The 24708-nt window shown below is 46.2% G+C and overlaps 1 protein-coding gene across 6 annotated transcripts; it reads left to right on the forward strand.

Moving 5' to 3' along the window:
- Window positions 1-4605: 4605 nt before the first annotated feature.
- Window positions 4606-7658, forward strand: FAM110A (family with sequence similarity 110 member A). Of its 6 annotated transcripts, none has more exons than XM_083146638.1 (2): window positions 4606-4739; window positions 5929-7658. In XM_083146638.1, the coding sequence occupies exon 2, from the start codon at window positions 6052-6054 to the stop codon at window positions 7042-7044; it is 993 nt and encodes a 330-aa protein (XP_083002764.1). In that variant the 5' UTR covers window positions 4606-4739; window positions 5929-6051; the 3' UTR covers window positions 7045-7658. The 6 variants fall into 6 exon arrangements, with proteins under 6 accessions (XP_083002764.1, XP_083002763.1, XP_083002762.1 ...); XM_083146637.1 differs by having other exon boundaries at window positions 4660-4909; XM_083146636.1 differs by having other exon boundaries at window positions 4660-4822.
- Window positions 7659-24708: the final 17050 nt, after the last annotated feature.

The raw sequence follows: 24708 nt of genomic DNA on the forward strand, positions 1-24708 counted from the left end.
GCTGTGCTGACACAGTATGAGAGCTTGGCATGCTGCTTCTGCCTGGGAGGGAGGTGCGTTTGGACTAGAGCCCCAAGCGGGTAATTATCCCCCCCCCCCCTCAGCAGTCATGGCTCAATATCATCAAAATATGATACTACTAATACTACTACTACTATTGCTGCTGCTACTACAAAATGAATATTGAGTCTGCTCAGAAAATGGTCAACTCCACAAGAGGTAATTTTTTTGCTGACACTAAGGCACACTTCCCAACTGTCCTGATTACAGCTAATTGAAAACTGTTCCGCTGTCCCTCCTGCTGTTCACAGTGTCCCATGTATAGGGGGGGCAGTTGTGGATGCTGGCGCTTGCAGCTGCTCTGCGCATGTGCATGGCATCTACTCAGGGAGGGAGGGAGCTGAGGGCTGCTCTGCTGCTCTTGGAGCACTGGGCATGCGCCCAAAATGACAAGAATTGGGGGTCTTAATGCTCGGTGCTGCTCCCTATGCCTGTCACCCACAATAGACTAGATATGCCCACTGGAGCCATTGCAAAATCTCAGCAACTGTGTAAACTTTTATATCATGAGTGCAAATCTGAGAAACCTTCTGAGAGGGTCTATCTATGGCAGGCAGGTCCAAACTATGGCCCCCCAGCTGTTGTGAAACTACAAGTCCCATCATGCCTTGCCACCGTTTTGCTATTAGGGAATGCTAAAACTATGGCAAGGCATGCAGGGATTTCACAACAGCTGGAGGGCTACAGTTTGGACATGCCAGATCTATGGTCTCACGGAATGGTCGCAAGAGCTAAAATGCTGGAGCTACAGCGCCAGCGTTATTTAATTGTAGATGTAAGCAAAGACACACTAGAAAACGGTCATGCCATGCCTGCATTTTTGCTGCCTCTCCGTGTTACCTTCCCGAAACAGTCTCTTACTGTCAATCACTGTGAGACTAAGGGCGGGATGTATTAAAATACATCGCCGCCCTTCGCCGCCCCCCCGCTGCGATGCTGCCGCATTTGTACTAACATGCGGCTGGCATCGCGGTGCGGTGACGGAGGCCCCCCGCGATACCTGTACACTGGTGTGCGGGGGGTCTCCGTCACCTCCCTGCCGCCACGCTCTCCCCTCACGCCGGGGACAGCTATGCATGCTGTCCCCGGTGCTTCCTCCTCCCCCCTGCAGCCGGAAGGATGTCCGGCTGCTTCACTAGGGGGAGGCAGGGCTTACCTTCCGGGGTCCAGGAGGACCCTTAAGGAAGGTAAGCCAGGGGGGGGGTCGGCGAGGCGGCGGGTTTGCGTCGGCGGCGGCGGGCGGCGAAAAGAAGCACATAGGCTTCTATAGGGTATCGCCACCCAAAGGTGGCGATACCCTTCAGTGCGGTATCATTTTTGATACATTGGAAAATGCGGTAAAACTGGGGTTTTACCGCATTTTCCATTTGATACATCTCGCCCTTAATCCTCGCTGCCAGTGGCACCACAAAGGTACCTTGGCACATGTGCAGAATGGCTGCGAATCATGCACAGCAATCTGATAATCATCTGTATATACCAGCATTGCAAATAAATCAGAATCAGGCCCTAAATGTGCACAATAATTTTGTTCTACGGTACTATGTTTGTTTGGTAACTTTATTAATCCTCCCCCTAGTGTTTGGGGAAGGTGGGCAGAGCATTGCAAATTGTATCATTATGGCTATGCTGTGCAATACCATGCATAGTGCATAGGGAACCCAATCCAGGGGCATTTTTTTAATCCCGAGATTCAGGATTGAAAAATGCTCAAACCCGGGATCCCGGGATTGGCTTTCCTAATAAAAAAACACCCTGGCCACCCCGCATTGACTTACATCTGGCAGATGCAGCTGGGTTGCCGGGTGGATGGGTTGCCGGGTGGGCGGTCAGCTTCATGCTGCCGGGAGCCAGGAGCTGGGTTGCTGGGTGGGGGGATGGGTCGTTTATGCTGCTGGCTGGCTGGGTGTGCTGGCACGCTGGCTAGTTAAGCGGGCGGCGCGGCTTCATACTGCCGGGGCGTGACCTCTGTCTGCGCAGCGTGACCTCTGATCTTGTCACGCTGAGAGGTCACGCTGCGCAGTGCTGCTGCTCTGCCGGGTACTGGGAGAAGCCGGGCAGCGTCTCAGAGGGTGCTCAGATGCTGCCTGGCATTAGACTGTGCATGCGCAGTCTAATCCTGAAATCCTGGGATTGGAAACACCAATCCCGGGATTGAAATCCCGGCGTTTTGGGGGCCAAATCCCGGGATCCCGCCGATTCCAATCCCGGAATTGGTCACCCTAATTGTGCAGGATCAAAAATTACAATATTTTAGAATCTGGCCACAAGTGTAGGTAAGTCATACTTGCCTTGTTCCGGGAGGCTCACAAAAATCGGGATGGGGACAGTAAGGATTCCGACAGTCATTAGTCCGTCATTGGAATCCCAAATGCCCGAACTCTGACAGTGGGGCAAGCACAACAAAGCTCCTTGCAGGCTTGCTGCGCTCGCCATGCTGTCAACTTGGTTGCTTGTTGCGCTCGCCACCTATTCATGGTCGTGGTCCCCCAGGAGGGAGAATAGCCCCTGTCAGTCAGGATACCGACTGTTGGGGTTTTAACAGTCAGGATTCAAATGTCAGTGTAATGACTGTCGGAATTCCAACAGTCGGGAGGTCATCCGGTGCCCAAAATGTGGTGGCCCTCCCAGTTCCATGGAAAGGTGGTCAAGTCTCTTGCATTCCCTTAGATAAGGTTGAGCACAAGTGGTCGATTTGAGCTGAATTGCATTGTTGTAGCCCCACTATACAATGACTGTTTTACGGCATTGATAATGCAGTCGTGTTAACCACCCCGTCTCCCACCACGATCCCCACCACAGCGCATCTTCCACACCCCCATGCACCAAGTAGGCTGCCTTCTAGACAGAAAAGTAGGTAACTATGAGGTGTGAATTTTTAGGGTGGGATGTACTAACACTAAAATGCTGTTTCCTGAGGTTTGACCCTATATATATGTATAAATATCTGTAAAATAAAACTTTTATCTTTCTGGACCGTCCTTACACATAAATACTAGAGATCCCTCCCAGTGTCCTCCGCTTTCGGCAAAGACCATTCATGTGCAGCAGCAGTGGCGTAACTATATATTTTGCGCCCCCCCCGCCAAATTTTTTCGGCGCCCCCCCCCCCATACTCATACCTGACGGTCACTGTCCCGTCCAGTCTCCCTCAGTCACCGCTGCGCTGCTGCCCGGCCGCATCTGCGTCACTGTCCCGTCACTCGCTCCCGGCGCCGGCTCCTGCTGATAATGAAAAGTGACTCTTAGAAAATGGCTGCCAAAACTGTCTGCAATACGGGGGCAGCCATTTTCTAAGTGTCACTTTTCATTATCAGTAGGAGCCGGCGCCGGGAGCGAGTGACGGGACAGTGACCGCAGATGCGGCCGGGCAGCAGCGCAGCGGGTAACTATAGCACCGCAGCCCACCAGGCGCCCATAGTTACTCTGCGCCTCCCCGCCATGGCGGGGGCTGCGGAGGCTTAGTTACGCCACTGTGCAGCAGGTCATAAACCCAGAAGTCCTCACATCACAAAGTTTGCATACATATATGGAATATAACATATGTATTGTGTAAAATGCTGCTAAGCAAGCGGGATCAGTATGAAATCCCGGCGGTCGGAATCCTGACAGTCGAAATACCAACGCCGGAATCCCAAATGCAACAATGCCGACAAGGGGGGCCGTGTATCCCCTCGCTGCGCTCGCCACACCGTGGGCCTGGAGCCTCGCTATGCTCGGCACACTATTTTATTCTCCCTCTATGGGTGTCGTGGACACCCAAGGAGGGACAAAGTGCCGGCATTGCGGCGGTCGGCATTGCGGCGTCGGATTTTGACCGCATCCCAAGCAAGCAATCAGTGGCGAATGTAAGGATATTGGGAGGTATGCAGGGCCTTCCTACCTCTATGTCTGTCTGTGATTACCCAGTTTGTCTTATCACTGTTAATTCAAATTGTAAAGCGCAACGGAATATGCTGTGTGCTATACAGGGGCATTTTAAGAGAGGGGCCTGTGTGCAGCCTCCTCTGGCCAGGCCCCCGCCGGGGGGCAGTAGGGCCTGAGCACTAGTGCCAGACCCTACTGTGCATGTGCAAACCTCCAAAAAAATGGTGCTGCGGTCATTTTTATGGCGATTCTGTGGAGTCTGACTCTAATGTGCATGCACGGATCCCCCAAAAAAATGTCCAATGCTCCTTCCACCACCGATGGACTCCAGAGGAAGAAACTGTAAATGTATGACATGCAATATATACTGCATTATACAACCTGCCCTTAGCCTCATTTAACTATCAGTACGCTTGTGGAGGCGTCAGAGCTGTCTTTATATCAGACATTTCTATTTATAGAAAACTGGAGACAAACCCTAGAAATCAAGTTTATTGCTGTGGAACTACAAGTCCCAGCACTCTTTGCCACAGATTGCCGATCAGGTCGCCTTTATATTTTGCTAACGTGCTTTTATTTTTACTTTTTGTTTTATTAAAAAACAGCTGGAGCTAAAAATAAAGGTTGTCGTTAAAAATGTTGTTTTTATTATACAGAGTCACACCCTTTACAAGCGAAACAGCCTGTCCCTGTGAAAGGGTTAAATGCAGCTCCTAAAAGACAGATCATCCCAGCCACACACAGGAAGAGGTGTGCAGCCAGCACAGGCTCCTGTGTCGGGGGGTGGGGACTCTGGGGAGAGACAGTCCCAGGTGAGCACTGAGCAGTCACTCTCTCACATCTCCTCCACACAACTGAGAGAGAGGGTCGGGAGCAGTCTGAGTGACCACCGCAGGTATGCCCAGCAGTGCACCAGAAGAGGGTAATCTAACACTAGCCAGACTGCACGCTGCAGCTGGTGTGGCTTTGGGACGTGCATGGGGTGAGTGCTCAGGTGACATGCTGTGTGGCTTCCATTGCGCAACCAGCACAGGCCTGCTGCCATTCTACCCTGTTATAGCGCTCGGTGCTGTACACTATTGCACCGTGCTATGCTGTTTATGTTCATAGCAGGGGACGAGTAATCCTTGTTTTAATCTTATTGTCTCTTTTTGGGTTGCTGTCCCTTCCTCCCCCTCCTTTTGTTAGCCTGATGGACAGGTCATTGTGATCCGGGTGTGAAGGAAATGCCGGGCTGGCTAGTCCTGTCCTGTTGCCCCAGCCCCCATCCCTAGGGGAAGGCTTTTGTAATGTGGGTCACTGGTTGCCCTGGTGATGTTGCTGCGGCCCCCCTACTACTGGTAACACACGTCTCTGTGCATTGATCACGTGACAGCCAGCGGTACCCCCCCTGCTGTGAGAGGTGCAGACTGCCTAATACATTGCAGATGGACATTTACATGTAAACCTTTGCAGAAGAACAGAGCTCACAGTACTGGCTGAATGCACTCCAGTCTGGACTAATAACCAGAAGTCCTAACTCTTTACAAGACGTATGTATGTATGTATGTATGGATACTTTATATATCTATCATATGCAGCAAATGTGTATAGAAATCGCTTTTATTTTCATCCTTTTGTCAGCATCCGGGAGTGGAATTTTCCAGCTAGTTATCCACAGCAGAGGGACAGATGTCTGTGTGTGGGGTGGGGGACTAGGGGGGGTTTGTAAATGCGAGGGGTGATTCTGGTTGGTTATATTTCTGCTGCCAGCAACTGCCACTGGAGCTGTGTGTGTGGGAACTGCTCAATTTGAAAAGGTGAAAGTGGAAAGGATTGGAAGAGAGTGGCAGGAGGGGTTGTCCAGTTAATGTAGCGATAGGTCCCGCCTCTAGCTGTGTGTGCTGCTGCTGCAGTAGTCTGTGGTGGCTTTGTGTGTGTTATGCTGTCAGACACTTGTAAACCACAGAAGTAAGGGATGAACAGAGTTAATATTTCCCTTCTGATTGCACTTCTCACCAGGAGCTGTTTGTCAAGCGACTGATGCTGCAGGTTGGAGTGTTGAAGAGGAGGCAGAGCATTGTGTGATGTAAAGATCACTTGTCGGCACGGCAAAGCAGTGAGTGAATACCAGCGAAAGATCCCATGCCTGTCGGTGCGTTGCAGTCTGCTGGGATGGGTGCTCCTCTCACTTCAGTGATGCCCTTCCGCATCCTGAACAAAGGCCCTGAATACTTTCGGCGTAAGGTTGAGAGCGGAGCTCGGAAGCCCAGTGCAGTAGAGCGACTGGAGGCGGATAAAGCCAAGTACGTCAAAAGCAAACAAGTAGCTGCCACCAAACAAGAACCTGTCAGGCCAGCACTGCACAGACAGCCGCTCTTCTCTCCAGGTGTTCGGAGAGTTCTACTTACACCTATCCGAAGGGGGTCCCCGACTGCGCATAGGGCAGAAAATAGAGGCCCCAAAAGCTCTCTGAATCTGGAGATACTTAATAACTTGATCAATATTTGTGACAGCCCTTTGACATCTCCACGTGCAGATATAGTGCCATGGCAAGAACCGGAGAAACCACAGAATTCGTCCGCAAGAAGCACTCCGGTTAGTCACCGAACATCCAGCACAACAGCTATACGAAGAGTGGATGTTCGGCCTGGTGATGCACTGCACCCGCTCCAGGGTCCAGATATCATTGTCACCCCACTGCTACAGTCACCTGCAAAATCGTGTCTTTCCGCTGAAAATTTACTTTGCTCACCCCTGGGAACCCCAAATGACCCAGGGAAGAGGCAGACCCTTCTACATCGCTCGAAGTCTGATTTGAGCGACCGTTATTCTCGTGCCAGCGCTGACCTCGAACGTTTCTTCAACTACTGTGGCCTGGACCCTGGAGAGGTTTCGAACATTGGAGCAGAGCATTTTGTCCGTGCAAGTTCTGATATTGTATCTGTAAAGTTTCACAGTGTTAGTGCAGAAAGCTCCGAGTACGCCCAGTCTCAAGTCAGCGCGCCCACACCCGAAGAGACGGCGGTAGCCGCACGGATTCCTTATGGGATTTCAATCATTGAGCGAAATGCTAGAGTCATAAAATGGCTGTATGGACAACGCCAAGCCAGAGAGGCCCAAAAGATGTCCGTGTAGTAGATTGTGGACATAACACATGTCAGACTGAAGAGTTGTGTACTCTGTTACAGTACATGGTACGGTCACCCCATTTGGGAGAATTGAAGAATTTCATAGTGTTAGAAATCCCCTCCCCTCCTCTCCTGCTTGTATTGGAACAGTGAGAAATAGCACGAGTTGCTGACCATGAAGCAAGATCTGTATTTATTGTATTATCCATCTAAATCGTGAGCAGATAACTTTTGTGGTTCTCCTGCCTCTACGTACGAGCTACAAAACCCAATATGCCAAGCTAGCATTGCATGCTGTGAGTTATGGTTCTGCGGCAGCTATAAAGACACAGAATGCTTACTGATCTAGATGTATATAAATGACAGTGTACACATTCTAGCTCTGTTCTAAAAGCACAAATGTACCCTCTGTTCTCTGCGGCTCTTGTGTGTGACAGAGCTGGGCTATGCCTTAATGCCATTCCTGCTCCGCTGATTTACTTGAATTTACCCTTTATCAGTTCTGAGCAATTATCAGTTGTTATTTAGTTATATTATAACTGAGCCTCAAAGTTCAGTGTTGTTACATAAATGGTAGAACCTATTTTAGCAAATTGCAATAAATTGTTCTTCCCTTTTTTATTTTCGCCTGTCATTGTCACAAATTTGTGTATGGTACGCAGAGCAATGTTTGTAAATGCTCTGTAGGAAATGGCACATATTAGTGTTTGTTTATTATGGTCCTTAATTACTGTTTTATGCTTCAATGTTTAGACGAAACTTCCTGCTAGCTGATAAGCCAGCTCTACAGGAAAAAAAACTTTATTTACTATTAATGTTTGCTGAGGGACAGATGGACTTTCTGTTGTTTATGCAGTGGAGTAAATGTTATTTATTTTTATGGCTATTTTATATGGAAGCCAAAGAAGGGGAGTTAGCACTTATGCTGTGTACACACGGTGAGATTTGACATTAGCTTTTGACTACATAGTCCAAACCGTATGCAGATCGCACAACTTTTTTTTTTTAACTTGCGCTCCCGTGACAGCACAAATCGAAACCCAGATAGACAGCGCAGCAATGACTATATAGTGCAAATCTAATGCAGATTGAATGAATTGTATGTATGTATGTATGTATGTATGTATATAGTACAGATTTAGCAAAGATTGCATAGCACTCGAATCAAGTCGAATAGCAAGGGAATCTCACCGTGTGTACATAGCATTAGTCATAATATTTGGGCAGTTGCCACTATTTGAATGGGCTGTTGAAGTTAATTCTGTTTGATATTCATGTCTTTCTGTAGGAGTGCATGACAGGGGCACAAAATCCTGAGCGTTTCATCCAACTCAGTGGTGTTAACCCCAGGTTACCCTGCTTCTAAAAGGGGACAGAGTGGCCACCTTCTCAATGGTTTTTAGGTACACTCTGAAACTGCACACATCACGTGCACTATAAGTTCCACTATGGCACAATTACCAATTTTGAATTTTATACATGGGCATAGACTTACTAAAGCTTATAAATGGACATATGGGGGGGAAAAGGACTAAGATGGGGTGCCGGATGGCTCCCCGACAGTCGGGATTCCGACAGTCAATACTCCGACGTCGGAATACCGACTGCTCCCTTGTGGGGGTCCACAACCCCCATAGAGGGAGAATAAAATAGGTGGCGAGCTGCGCTCGCCACCTTGCCCGCGGCGTGGCGAGCGCGGCGTGGCGAGCCCGCAAGGGGCTTCATTGCACTCCCCATACATACATACATACATACATACATACATACATACATACATACATACATACATACATACCCCTAAGATAGGAGTTCTATTTCACATGGGATGTTGCTATGGGCATCCAATCGGATGTTCTATAAGGTGATAAATAAATACAAAGTAGATTCTGATTGGTTGCCCATAGCACTATCCCATGTGAAATAGAACGCCTATCTTAGCACATTTCCCCCATGGTGTCAATGCCCATTGACACCAAGCTATAGTAAATCTACCACTTGTTCTCCATTACTATTCATTTGTAAATAGTTATGTAAATGTAGTAAGGTGGCAGAGTGGTGGGGGGGGCAGCAGTTGGTTGTGTAAATAAGGAACTGTGGCAACCATACTAATGACATCACTATTATGTTTCTATAGAGGATCCAACGTGGAAGTACTGTACTTCCACATTGGCACCTCTATAGAAGCTGGTGTGCCTGAGAGTATAAACAAAAGGCTCCTGGCTATGCTACTGGAATACAGAAACTGACGCTGATGGGGAAAGCATACACTGTGACTGATCCGAGGGAAGTCACATGCAATGCTCCTTGAGCTTCCTGGGCAGCAGGATCACATACAATGTATTGTATGTGGCCCATTTACATACGATTATATCTTATGTAATCCCACTCCCTGCTGCAGGGAGGCTGTCCGATTCGGAGGTCTGTCATGCAGCAGGTCCGATCTCCAATCCGATGTGCACGGGTCCGCAGATCGTATCGGATTGCAAACTCATGCGATTTGGTCACTTTTTGACATTTTCTCGGCCCTGTTAGCTAAAGTCCATTTATTAGGCAGGCAGGAAGAAGTTAATAACATGGTAAAGATTGGTTGCTGTAGGTTACAAGGCATTTAATCAATCAAGCAGCAAGGTTCTAATAAAGGTTACAAAACTAAAGCCAACATTTATATGCCTAGCACAGTATTATTAAATAACCCCCCCCCCCCCCCCTTCCAGGTAGTGCTGATTGCGCTGCGCTCCCCTGACAAACACTAGTATCTGTCTCCAACAAGGCAGCAGCCATTTTTAAAGGGTTGGTTTAGCACACAGATTCTCAAACTTTTTTTTTTTTCTGTTTTTAGATTGTAATGCGACACACAAGCCTTCACAACACTGACCCTTGCTGCAGAGCTCTAGCAAGGCCTGTAACTTGTCAGATCTGCCATTTCAGTATATATTGTGTGAGGAAAAATTGGCAATATCCATAACAGTCATACTGCACGTCTCTGGTGTCATGAGAGGATGAGTTGGATTCTATGTATTGCAATAGTTTGGGGAATCGTGTGACGGGTGCAGTACGGGTTGGTGTGTAAAGACAGTGTTTGGCTGGACACTGATAGGCTGTGCTCAGGACAATGTCCCTCTCATTAGCAGGCCCTGTGGGTTGCAGGATTCCCAATGAGCTTTTTGTCTTTTACTTGCTGCTTCCAAACTATTCCATTGTTTGGTAAAAAGGCTTTTTATCTGGTTAGCAATGAGAGAACCAGTTGGAGTCTGATTCTTCTTCCTCCCCCCCCCCCCCCCCCCCCCTTCTCCCCCCCGTTTCTTTTTTTGGGCTGTGGAAGGCTTTTGGCTGTTGTGTGCAGTCACAATTGAGCAATGTTTCCCTAATTCAGAGATGTACAGAACTTCATGCCGCTTGTCAGAGCCTTTGAATATCTGTCCAACTTTAAGGAGGAATATGCAGGGCACATCTACGTAGAAGTCTCCTCCTGTATGTAGCTGCGATCCCAGAACTGCTTCCAATGTCGCAAGCTAAGTTCCAACATTGTGACTTCACACAGATGGTCAGCTGAGTAAGCTTCAACTTATGTAGCTGACCAATGTAAAGGTGGTCTGGGAGGCGAGGAAGCAAGCATGGTGACACACAGACCCTTGGTTCTCCCCTCCCAGAAAATGGGGTGTTTTATCCCTATTTTCAGGAACACAGGGCTCCCACACCCCATTTGAAGTCACACTGTTTTATTATATATAATCAATCCTGCAAGTTTATGCAGGTCAACGTTTTGAGATTTTAATAATGTCATTGTCTGGATCCTGGGCCGTGCACTTGATAGATCATGGACTTGGCATAGGGGCATACTTGCCTAATCTCCCCTCCTGCAAGTGCCGGGAGACTCCTGATTTTTCAGGCAGTGTCCCATACACCTGGAAGAGTAGCCATATCTCCTGTAGCCCACCCGTTCCTAGTGAAGAAGAGATTAGCAGGGACTTGTGAAGCACAATAGAGGGGACTTAATCAGCCCACGGATCTCAGCATTTTGAGAGGTGGGGCCAAGTGATGTGCAGCCTGGCCCCACCCACTGTAGTGTCAGTTAGCGTCTCCTCTCTACGAAAGTCTTACAATTAGCAGGTATGCTTAGGTGAGATCCTGGCAGCTTACTCATACGCTATGTATCTGCGATAATATTTACATCTTTATGATACATTGTTCTTTAGGCTCATACAGACTGGCATATTTTCAGTGGTCCAAGAAATGTTTTTGACTATAGCGAGGTGTTAAAAGGACAAAACAGCAACTGGAGTGTTTGGAATTGTGCACATTTGGTTGGCTTTGCACTCATGAAGACTCCTACCTTTGTCTTGGTCTTTACATTTGAGTCAGACAGAAAGCAAATGTCTTCATTCTGATTCTATTCTTTCATTTTAAAACCTGTCTGGCCAATTGGAATCCAGAAGTCTTATTTATGCAAATAAAACAATTTCCAGGTATTCTGAAGAAGGAAGTTTGTATATTTTATACAGGAATATATTTTTATTAATTGAAGCTTACTTTTGCCAAAGAACTGGCTATCTGTTAAAAAACAATTACAGACATTGATCTCTAGTCATGTGTTGAGGCGTATCAAACATGGATTAATCACTGCAGAGATTAAGGGTCATTTATGAAATGCACCAGCTGGTTCACTTATTCTCCACTTTCATAGGAAGGCAATAATATTACAGACCTTGAACATTCCTTGTGTGTGTGTGTGTGTTTTTGTCATAATTCCATGTTATTTAAAGATTACCCAAAGAACTAGCACAGTATTTGATGTAAGTATCTGTCAGTAGATTTCTCTGTAATTGGGAAATAATTCAGAATCCATTCTATTATTGAATTACTGTGCATGTGCGAACCAAAAAAGCGACAAATGGCAAAAGTATCTAAAAGCAATCCGCTTGCAATTTGACTGACAGGAAGTTGGCGTTTCGGGGGTTGGCAACCTTCTGTTTTATAGGAGTATCAGAAAAAAAACGCAGGCATTAATTTTTAAGAGAGTGTGTATGATGTCGGCGCTGGCCTCGATCAGCCTGTCTCTGTCGAGCTGTGGAAGGGTCATCATACTTACTCACATAGGGTGAGTGAATTGCATATGGATTTGCCAGTGGATAGCAGATAGTGATCCATTTGCAATTTAGATGCAGATTTGCATATGAGAAAGCAGGTCTAAAGGTGCCCATACACGGTACAACTATTGTATGCAATTTGGACTAGATTGCATCCCATACATTTGGCAATGCAATGAGATGCAATCTAGTTCAAAAAGTATATGCAGAAAATACTTTTTGAGCTGTGCAATGGGATGTGCGTGGGAGCTAGGATCTCATTGCACCCGGCAATTGTACTGTGTATGGGCACCTTAAATCAGGCCCTTAATCCTTTATTGAATGTAGCATGATATCTCTACGTGGTAGACTGCATAATAGCTGAATGAAATTTCCCAGCATGATCTGCTAGTTAGAGCACACATTGCATTGGTATCACATTGTCTGTTTTTTAAGATGTTATCGGGAGTGGCTGGTAACTGGCATCATCAAATGCATACATACTTGCCAAGGCCAGGCGCAAAGAGCAACAGCCGGGGTGGGAACAGGTGCCCTGCATGGCTCTCTAGCAATCTCATCTGTCATCCTGCATGCACAGACCTCAGAGGTCATTGCTAATGACCCATAGGAGTGTTAATTGTAACGCTATAGTGTGCACACACTAGACCAGGGGTGTCCAAACTTTTTTGGTGAGGTGAAAATGTGGTGGGCCGACCATTTAGCCTGACATTCTTTGAATCATTAATCGCATCAGAATGGTCCCCAACTCTGCCCCCATTCACTCTGTCCCCCAGCCTGCCCCTTCACTGTACATTCCCTAGACTGCTCCCCTTCTCTGTATTTCCTCCAGCCTGCCCCATTCACTGTATATTTCCCATGCCTGACCATCTTTCTCTGTATGTCCCCCAGCCAGCTCCTCCTTCACTGTATGTCCACCATTCACTGTGTTCCCCACTCTGCACCCATTCACTCTGTCCCCCAGCCTGTCCCCCCTTCTCTGAATGTCCATCACTGCCTCCATTCACTGTATGTCCCAAAGCTTGACCCTCCTTCACTGTATGTCCCCAATCTGCCCCCATTGACTGTATGTCCCCCTGCCTGCCCCATCCCTTCTATGTATGTTTCCCAGCCCCCTTTGTGTGAGCCAGAGGATGGAGAGGCAAAGTAGGAACTGCAAGGACAGGAGATGCTTGGGCTCCCGCCCTCCTCCACTCTGCATGTTACGGGAGCAAGCTTCTCCCTTGCTGCCCCCCCTCCCTACACACTTCTGTCACTGTGATTCCGGAGGAGGGTGATCTACAATTGCAGCTGCAAAAGACGCCAAACACATCTCACTGTGGTGGCCGGAACCTCCTCAGTGCTGCAGACAGCAAGGTAAAGGCACGCTCGCCGGGGCCTCACCTTTAGTGCTGTGTGACCCGCATCTGATGCTCAACCCGCTTCTGGCTGGAGGCCGCAGGCCGCTTGAAATGACAGCACGGGCCGCAATTGGCCCCCGGGCCAGACTTTGGACATGCCTGCACTAGACGATATACATTAAAATATTGTTAATGATGGATATTACCATGTATTTTATATTGTCTGGTGTGTACGCACATATGGACTATTTCAGAAGACCCTGCTAACTTTCAGTGTGTGTTTAGGAGATATAGTTTAATGATATGTCTTTGCTAACTTCTGATGTATTGCCATAATGTAATGTTATTCAGTAGCGGTATTGGGTCAATATAGACCCTTCGGTACTTATGAGTTATCCGGGCGCCCGATTTCTAAATCGGGTCGGATCGGGCACATCGCATCGCATGCGACCATCGGATGCGATGCGATGACCCGATTTTTCCATAGGAATCAATGTTAAAATGGACAGAGTCCATTTTAACATGGAATTCAATGGGAAAAAGGGGTCCTTTTCATACCCCTACTATCCAAGTGGGCATGGAGTTGGATATAAACCTGTGGCGAGCGTAGCGAGCCACCGAGCCCGAAGCGTGGCAAGCGTAGCGAGCCCCGCGAGGGGACATAGAATACCGTCCCCTCGCGGGGCTCGCTTCGCTCGCCACGCTTCGGGCTCGGTGGCTCGCTACGCTCGCCACAGGTTTATATCCAACTCCATGCCCACTTGGATAGTAGGGGTATGAAGAGGACCCCTTTTTCCCATTGAATTCCATGTTAAAATGGACATCAGCTAGTGCACACCACCTTCCTCTCCCCGCAAATACATCCAGGGGATTGAGGTCTACCACACGGGTGAGCATACCATCTAAATTGTGACTATACCTATTTATAAAGTTACCAACTAGCTCTCTAAGCTACACCACTTTGCCTAAACTGGAACTTTGTTTCATTACCTGATTGCATATATATTAATCTTCACCAATTGGCAGGAGAACACTAATTTTCCCAGTAAAGAAATTATTATTGATACTACATCAAAGTTACTATCAATTAATTGATTGGGATCCCATTCTCTGTATTTTAAAATTGTCTTGTTTTTTATATGCTGTGTATTTATGTTATATATATATTTTTATTTGTGATAAATATTTTCTAAAAGCAACAGTGTGTCCATAATTCATTCCTCTTCGGACAGCTTATGTGTTACAGATACTAAAACTATTTAAACAGCAGCGCACCTTACTCCAACCCTTTTGTGTTTAGTCTTCTGGTTGGACCCAGCTCTGACCTGGGTCTGATGCTTTCACATTAAACCCAAGTTGCCCATTATACATAGGGTGATCTGGGTTTGACCCTTCTTATAACCCTGGTCATATTGCTAGGTTGGTTGACCAGGGTAATAAGGTTTGGTGCTTTCACACTGCACCTAAACCTGGGTTGACACATCACCAATTGGCATCCACGTGGATGGAACAGTGTGCCGAGTGCATAAATACAATTTACCTAAGATACTTACATTTACAGTATATGAATTTTTCTGAATATCTCAATAAGAAACTTTTTGGCATAGGGTTGCTGTAAAAAAAAATACTGATACTCCAGCGTGCCGGGAGTCAAAAAAGTTTGGGAATCTCTGCCCTAGGCATTGTCTGTGAAGTATACCACACCTGTATCCAGATCTGGGTTACTACTGCTGCACATCTTATAATCCAGCTCAAGGACTGTTATGTGTGTGTGTGTTGTGGTTGTTGTTTTTTTTTTTTTTGCTTGCACCAGGGCTTTTACACAAGCAGCTGCCATCAAAATCCTAACAAATGATTTCTATTCCACGAGCCCTCACTCCTAAACAATAACAGGTAACATAATGGTTGCTTTGTGACACTACAGTATAGAGCTGACTCGGCAGAGGTTTGGTGATTTTCTGGTTCTGTAGGTTGGAGTAGACTAAATCCTCTACCCTCCTGAGACCTCGTGACCACACCCCTTCATTACGTCTCTCAGTCTAATGGTTTCCGTTTAAGCTCTTTAGCCTGAGGACTCTGACTCTGGAGAATCTGCTTTACAGTAAGCCGGTCCCAGGGGAATTCCACAGTGGAGAATAACTTTACTAAATGCCACCGGACTGGAAATGACCCACATGCACACGCTGGCATCCTCTAAGCCAGCACACCTTTCTCCTTCTCTACTTTATAAAAAAAAAAAAAGATTTGTTTATTTTATGACTCTCCGTATTGGTAACACAAATTGACCCCTCTGAGGACCCTTTCTTGTTGCTAGCTCTGCTCTTCATGCCCACAAGAAACACTTTGGGTATACAACAGTGTCTTTCTCAACCATTTTATAATATCATGTACTGAATAGTCCCTAATGTCTGTAATGGTTAAGGACACAGAAGGACTTTTGGAAGATTTAATTTGGTACTTATGTAGTATCTGGGCTGCCGATTTCTAAATCGGGTACATCGCATCGCATGCGACCATCGGATGCGATGCGATGACCCGATTTTTCCATAGGAATCAATGTTAAAATGGACTGAGTCCATTTTAACATGGAATTCAATGGGAAAAAGGGGTCCTTTTCATACCCCTACTATCCAAGTGGGCATGGAGTTGGATATAAACCTGTGGCGAGCGTAGCGAGCCACCGAGCCCGAAGCGTGGCGAGCGGACACAGAATACCGTCCCCTCGCGGGGCTCGCTTCGCTCGCCACGCGAGGGCTCGGTGGCTCGCTACGCTCGCCACAGGTTTATATACAACTCCATGCCCACTTGGATAGTAGGGGTATGAAAAGGACCCCTTTTTCCCATTGAATTCCATGTTAAAATGGACTCAGTCCATTTTAACATTGATTCCTATGGAAAAATCGGGTCATCGCATCCGATGGTCGCATGCGATGCGATATTGCATCGCATCTGATTGTATGCCTTAACTTAAGGCATACAATCAAAAAATCGGCAGCCCAGATACTACATAAGTACCTTTAATTTTTATAAAACATAATTAACTAGGGGGGAAATGTAAGTGTTCGCACAGGTTCGAATTTGGCCATGTCTCCAATGGTGAGGGTCTGTGCATGCGCAAACCCCTGAAGCGAACGCCACAAAAACAACTGCAGTGCCCACTCTGATTTCATAGCAGGATCTTATTGGCTAACAACTGTCATTGATTTGGGATAGCCAATAAGATCCTGCTTTGAAATCAGAGTAAATCAGAACCTGCACATCTCTAATTTCGGCCATCACCGGATGGGGTGCGAGCAAATATACACAGCCTAGCCAGCAGGTCTGAATTACCCCTTTAGAGCACTATATAAATAAAGTTATACTGTAATATTTTACTGTGGACAATGTTGTCGCACAATCCGACTCATCCTGTAGCTCAGTGTTGGCAGCAGCAGATGAGGCTGAAATCAGACTAAACAAAATAATGAATAGTTCTGATTAACACTAACAGCTGTTCCCATATGTGTGCAGATCACAGGAGCAGGCTTTTTCAATGCCAAATCAAATAACTATGGGAGTCATGGATTAGTACTGAGTGGACAGGCTGCATTATCATAAATGTTAGTTCTGTCTACAAAATGGCTCCCTTCCCTGCTATTGCTTTATATTCCCCCTCTCTTGCTACTCACCAAATATACTCCCCTCACAAAAGTTTATCAAACTATTAGGTTTATGTGACTGATGTTGTTATGACATTTGCTGTAACCAGAGCCATGACCAATTTGCTGCTCTAGAGTAGGTGAAATTGTGGCTGGTTCCCCCTACCATCGGTGCTAATTTCACCTATGACCCAGTAACCCTCTTCCATTACAATCATATCACCCAACAGCATACCCCCCATGACAGCTAGCAACTCCCACAGCAATCCTCATACACAGAACCGTATCTAGATATTTGGAGGCCCTATGCTAGCAAGAGCATTGGCACCCCCATACTTGAAATAGACAGGTGTGCACCCCCCAAAAAAAGTGGAACGGTGTTTTTGGGAAGGAAAGTATGGCCACACAATTTTACCCTCAATTTAAATTACACTGCACAGCAGTATCCTATATACACATTAGATCACACATTATAGTCCCTTATTCATGTTACACCACACAGTAGTAGTGACCTATACACATTATGCCACACAGTAGTAATGTCCATTGGGTATCACTTGGAAGTGCCAAAATGGGCGACATTCTTTTAAAAAAAATCACGTGTGTACGCACTTTTACCTGTTTCATTAATGCACCTTTACATAGTAGTACCTGGTGCTCTTTTGTGTATCCTGTTAATACAAAATAAACAGATAAACAGACAAAAGATTGTGAGAAATGCAAATGAAAAGTACTTCAAGTTTCATGAGAGAAATGTGCTATATAAATAAAATTAATTCCACTTAACCCAGTGGTTCTCAACCTTGGTCCTCAGTAATCCCCAACAGTTCACGTTTTCAAGGTCACCCTGCAGGTGCACAGGCGCACTCATTATTCAATGACACATTTTAAAAGATCCACAGGTGGGGCTAATTTCTTCACTTGTGATTCTGTGTGGAGACCTGGAAAACGTAAACTATTGGGGGGTCGACTCATCCTTCATATCTACTTTAAAACTGCAGGAGCTCAAATGGGAAAAACTGGATAAAATGTTTTTGTTTTTTTTTGTGCAGTAACTTGTAGGTAGTAGGACCGATGAATAATTGTGTTCTGACACCTCAAAGGTAATCTAAAGTGCTAGGAACCAATGTGACCTCTAATAGGGTGCCAGCAATGAAGTGCTGCCCTCAGGAGAGTCCAAGGGATGTTCCAGACAGGTACTCGTTGGAGCTGCCTAAAGTGTTAGTATTTTGATGCTTTTTGTTTGTGCTGATGGCTCACTGGTGCTCCATGAGTGGGTGCTACCGAAGTAATAATACACTTGTGGAGTGGGTTATGGGTAATAAAGTGCCCTGAGTATGATGGGTTTTGTATTTGAACAAAACAATCCACTTATTAATCAAAAAAACAGTATGTGGCAAACCGCTTTTATTAAAGCTTGTCTGCTTTGCTATTCCTCTCACATGCAGGTAAGACAGCAACTGGGGGAAATTTATGAAGATGTGTATTGTACTTCACGTGTGATGTTGCTATGGGCAACCAATCAGATCCGGTCTACTATCTTCTAGAGCTGGGGTAGACAACCCTAGTCCTCGAGAGCTACCAACAGTGCATGTTTTGCAGGTCTCCTCACAGAATCACAAGTGAGCTAATTAGCTCCATCTGTGTATCTTTTAAAATGTGTCAGTGATTAATGAGTGCAGCTGTGCAGCAGCTAGGTTGTCTGGAAAATGTGAACTGTTGGTAGCTCTCGAGGGCTAGGGTTGGCTACCACTGTTCTAGAGGGTGCTAAATAAATAAGATGTAGCTTCTGATTGGTTGCCCATAGCAACATCACATGTGAAGTAAAATACACATCTTAGTAAATTTCCCCCAGTATGTTTTTACTTGTGTTACACTGCACATATCTGTGGAAAGCCTTTACTGCATACAATCTGGAAATAATTCAGGCAGTGGGAACAAAGTTGAGCTAGAGAGATCAGGTTGCACTTTTGAGGGCAGTCTGTGTGCAGGGTATATATGAGTATAGAAGCAGATCTTGTAGGATTAATGTAAGTAGAAAGAATAGGCCATTATGCTTTTATAGTCTCCTGCTACCTGGGGACAGAAAAGAAAGAGGGTTTACCTGTTCCCTCTTTGATGTCCTGGACAGATAACTGGTACTTCCACTACTACTGTATATATTGTATTGCCAGGGCCGCAAGTATGGTAAGAGGGTTAGGGGGGTGCATGCCCTGGAAGCTGGATGTGATACCCGTATGTTCCTGCACAGAAGGCATGGGGAATGGAGCAAAGCCAAATAAGTGCCTTGCCCCAGGCGACACAAATACTAGTTTTGGCCCTGTTCTTGCATTTCTTTTAATATTCTAGTCCTTTAGTTGGGAATGTTGTATTAACTTTTGGACAATGTTTCTTTTAAATGCTATATCGTTCCTTTTTGTATATCGATCAGTATAAACATTGTAAAGGTGCCCACACATTAGAACGATTTTTTTGCAGATTGGTCGATTTCCGCTTAGCCGATTTTTACCGATAATCGGTTGAAAATCGTCCGATATCTTCTGATCTTGCATGCTGCATGAAAGATCAGATAATTTACCAAAAGATCCATAAGAACGCACATGGGATCTTAAGAGATCTTAGGTACATATGTGTGCTTGCCTGAAATCTTTTGTCCAGGATGGACAAAAGATTTCAAGGCTAATTTATGCGCACATCTTAAGGTCGGAGACCATAAAGGCCCGCACACATTGGGTGATTTTGAGCTGAAAGCAGATCAGTTTTGTTGTTTGAGCTGCTTTCAGCTCAAAAACCGCCCAGTGTGTAAGGGCCAGCGATTGGCTCTGATGAGCGCATCACCAGTGGCAGCCACTCATTTGCTGGTATTTCCAACAGATGACAACGGAGTGATCAGCTATTCATAGCTTCCTACTATGAAAAGTCGCCCAACCTGGGGAAAATCATGAAATATGCTCCGTGTGTGTGCACTGAGCGGTGTTCAGTCGAACCATTTTCCCCCATCATCGTTATCCATACACACTGAGCAAAACTGGCCAGTGTGTATAGACCTTAAGTCTACATATATTTAGTGTGAGGTAATGCACTGCACACACTAAATTCAGGCGTGTGGTAGAGAGGTGCTGTTGTTTGCGTATGCTAAGTATGGAAAGACTGAAACAATAGCGAGGTGTAATATTTGTTTATTAGGTATAACCGATGTAAAACAATGGTACACAAACGATTACAACTCCCTCCCCTTACACTGCTCACAGTGCCAGGGTGTCTGATGGTGACAGGTGAGTGGCCACTATGAGTGGCAGTAACATTATTGACCCACAGATTAGTTACATAGGGAGCAAATTTACATCTGTAGAAAGATATTATACATTTACATCTAGACAAATACGTTTCTAACAGAGTATAATGCATTGTTACATTACATGACCAAAGTTGGACACTCATACCCCTTTCACATCGCACTTTTAAAACGGTAAATTGCCGTTTTTTTCACTTTTTAAAACGTTTAAGCCTGCACTGTGAATGCACCACAGCCGATTTACCGTTTAAAGTTAACTGGCATTTCGAACCGTGTAAAAAGCAGAGTCCTACACGGTTCCTTGCCGTTTTTTGTGCAATGTGAATGTGTACAATGCTATGCATTCACAGTGAAGGCTTAAACGTTTTAAAAAGGGAAAAAAAAACGGCAATTTACCGTTTTAAAAGTGCGATGTGAAAGGGGTATAAACCGGTATTTAAAACGGTAATCTTAAGGCTCTTAAGGCTCTGACCCGTTTTAATTACCGTTTTAAAATACCGGTTTTAAAAACGTGTCGGCGATGTGAAAGTGGTATCAGTATAGAATGTTACACAGCTGTTCCGACTCTTTACTGTGCTATTGGTGAGGCTAAACTGGGCCAGTTGTGTCTGCAGCTCCTTATTATCCATCTGCAAGAAAAAGAGATGAATAGATAATCCAGTGATGGATTTACTGATTAGATAATGATGCTCCGTCATCTAATCAGTAGATCCATCATTGGAGTAACACATGGACAGTAAGACGTTTGGCAGTATGAATGTACATTGGATTACTGACACACATGTGTAAATCTGCCCAGACAGGAAAGAAAAGACAGATGTGAGAATGGGATACATATGGATGACTGGCAGTCAGCATACTGAAGACGGAAACTGGGAAGGAGGGAATCCCAACAAGGGTCAGACAAGTGTACTTTCCCTCTCCCTGCCTCGCCCAACCCTCCCCGCCAGGGCCTAAACCTAGCCTAACCTTAATACCTTCTAACCCTAAGGTTCCCCCCAATTTAGGGTTAGTGCCTCAAGTTAAACCTTCCACATTCCATAGCCCCGGGTTATTCACCGGCATCTTAGCAGTTGGAATTCTGGTGAGGCATAGATGCAGACAGGACCGGACTGGGACCAGAAATCGGCCCTGGCATTTTGAGCACACAGGCCCACCTGTAGTAGGTGGGACCCTTGCATGGCTGCACAAAATCGGCCCACAAGGCTATCGGCTCTTCTGGCATTTGCCAGAAGTGCCAGATGGCCAGTCCAGCCCTGGCCATATTGTAGAACTGTGTATGTGTGAGTAGCTGTGGCAGCCAATCCATGCTAGGCTGGAGCCGTTGATATACCTGTCAGAGATTGGACTGGGTGTTATTTGTGACTCTAGCCAGATGTACTAAGTTTGAAAAGTGAGAAAATGGACAGTGATAAAGTACCAGCCAATGAACTCCAATCTGCCATCTGTGTTTGAAAAATGCCATTTAGGAGCTGATTAGAGTGGTGATTTATCACTCTACATATCGACACTTTTCAAGGCTTAGTACATCTTATTGCATTCGATGAGAGACTTCGTATGCAGAATGGCTGCCTAAAGATAGTTAGGGAAATGCTGGGAGTGTCTGGGAAAATGCTAGGTGTGCCTGAGCATTTTAGGGGAGGGTGTGTTATGTCATCTCCAGGCCGGGTATGCCTCTTCCATCGCACCGCAGAGTAAGTCCCGGGCTATCAGGCGCCTACGATGACTTATGGCCAGTGTAAAAATCAATAGATGGTGAGCCTGTAACCATGGGCTTTGGACTTTTGAATGAGAATGGATGAGTAGCTGTACACATCCATTCACACAGCGAGACACTGCATCAATACACCCCTCTGCCAAGATAATTACTCCATATCGCAAACAGGATACTGTACACACTATAATCTCTATGAGCAGCTGGTACGGCTGCAATTCATGGCCAGCCATATGCTGTAACAGGTGGGAGATATTCTCAACACAACTTTGGGGGGGGGGGGGGGGGGGGAGAGTGAAGAGGGGATTATTTAGAAAATGATGCAAAGAGTAATGATTGGACTGAAATGAAAGAACACACTGTAGCAGTGTGGGGTAGTGAGACTTGAGTGATGAGTCAAAATCGCCTAGAGGGTTAGCCAAAGTCTTTTACTTTGTGGGTTATAGCGATGCAGCCTCGCTAAGTCAGTATCGCCTAGCATAGATAGACTGTGTAGGCAAAGCAATTTTGACTAGACCACAGGCTGTCATTAAGGTGGCATTTCAGCCCCATTTCTAAGCTATCTCACTAGATTGCTTAGAAATGGAGCACTGATCGCACCGTGTGTATGCCCCTTTAATGATAGTCTGTGATCTGTGTCGCCATCGCCCACAGGTAAAGACAGTGTTTGCACTCTTTCCTACTAGATCATGACGATTTGCCTATGAACTATATGCAAAACCCCGCTCTGCACACATTGCGGTGTACCGTGATGTGTGTTGAGTGATCGCGCTTAAGCCCGTCGCCCAGCAGTAGAGCCGGGTCAACCGGTGTGTACGGGGCTTTAGGCCCATACATATGGGGTAACTTCATCCACATGCTGAGCGATGTAGTTTAGGGCAGATTGCTCAGCACAGTGAGGGATTGCTTCATTGTGATAGAATGCAGGCCGTAGGGTTAGGAAGTGCGTCAGTGTTTTAGAGCGCAGGCCGCATGGTGAGGGATTGCGTCCGTGTGATAGAATGCAGGCTGCACGTTGAGGGATTGCTTCAATGTGATAGAGCACAGGCCGCATGGTGAGGGATTGCGCCAGTGTGATAGAGCGCAGGCCACATGGTGAGGGATTGCGCCAGTGTGTTAGAGCGCAGGCCGCATGGTTAGGAAGATCCTCAGTATGATAGAGCGCAAGCCTCACAATGAGGGATTGCATCAATGTGATAGAGCGCAGGCCGCACAGTGAGGGATTGCGTCAATGTGATAGAGTGCAGGCCACATGGTTAGGAAGTGCGTCAGTGTGATAGAGCATGGTGAAGGATTGCATCAATGTGATAGAGCGCTGGCTGCAGTTACAGGGCTACACATACAGGGCTGCTCCCAGAAATTTCCCAGGCTAGTTTTCCATTCACGTCTAACTCTTTGCTCTGCAGCAATCCAGTAACGTACAAAGTGCACTTCCAGTTTATGTTCCAGGATAGGAGGTGGGGGCCCCCAGAGATATTAGTGTATGGGGCCCCAGGAATTCTGTTGCTGGCCCTGCACTAAGTGTTTGCGGTGCTAATGCTAGACCAGTACCTGCTTGTTTGCATGCTGTCTTATTGAAAATATCCTTCCCAAAATGTCCGCCTCCTCATTTAGCATACTTGATAATTGTCTATTGTGAGGCAGCAGTTATTTTGGGAGGTGTATTTTCGTTATCTGCAGGTCCAAGTCTAGCAATTGCCCCTACAGTTCCCCAGCACATAAATGCTATCCATTGCTTCCAATGCTTCCAATGTAGGGTCCGTGGAGTCTATCTAGTACAGGGTTTGTAAGTTGGGCCAGAAGCATTGTAGCTATCATAGAAAGCATTAAACTTAACTAGGAAAATGTGCACTTACCTCCAGCATCTCAGCTCTGCTGCTTTCTCTGTGCATTGGACGTAGTTCCCCTATTCCTCGCACTGAGGTAGAGTTCTCCTCCACTTCAACCTGCCCTGTATTCATGGCTGCACCAGTGCACATGGTGCCCGGATATTGAAAGCAGAGACACAGTTTTCCAGTCTTTGCTTTCTAGTGCACATATGCCATCTTCTCAAATATCACTGGGAAGATGGTGCTGGCTTCAAATAGTGACATCTTCTTTTGATTGGCAGCTGGTCAGTGAGCCAGTGTCAGCTTTAAATTGGAATGCAGCTTGGAACTGATGCTTCCAGTTCAACCTTCACCTCAGAGCAGAGAGAAGTGGAGGAGGAGAGATAAAAGTGAGAGAGGGAAGGGAGAGGCACACAAGGTGAGAGAGAGAAAGGAGAGCACAGGGGGTAAAAGAGAGAGGGAAGGGAGAGATACAGGAGGTAAAAGAGGTAGGGGAGAGCACAGAAGGTGAGAGAGGGGAGAGGCACAAGAGGGTGAGAGAGTTGTGTTAGAGGTGCAAGGGGTGATCTAGAAATGGAACGGGTTGAAAGGGTAAAAAGAAGTGAGAAGTGTAGGGTAGAGGAGGATGAAGGTGATCAGACACAAAGTATATAGGGAGGAAGAAGGCTACCTAGGATGGAGACATGGACTCATGAAGACAATGGAAAAAGAAAGCAGAAGGGACACATGGAAGACATAAGAGGTATACAAAGGTTGCTCAACATATCCTGC

The sequence above is a fragment of the Crinia signifera genome, chromosome 6 (assembly GCF_055691185.1).
Source record: "Crinia signifera chromosome 6, ASM5569118v1, whole genome shotgun sequence".
Classification (NCBI taxonomy): domain Eukaryota; kingdom Metazoa; phylum Chordata; class Amphibia; order Anura; family Myobatrachidae; genus Crinia; species Crinia signifera.

Bases quoted from the DNA above. Each gene is read 5' to 3' on its own strand.
- FAM110A (XM_083146638.1), top strand. From the start codon at position 6,052: ATGCCTGTCGGTGCGTTGCAGTCTGCTGGGATGGGTGCTCCTCTCACT.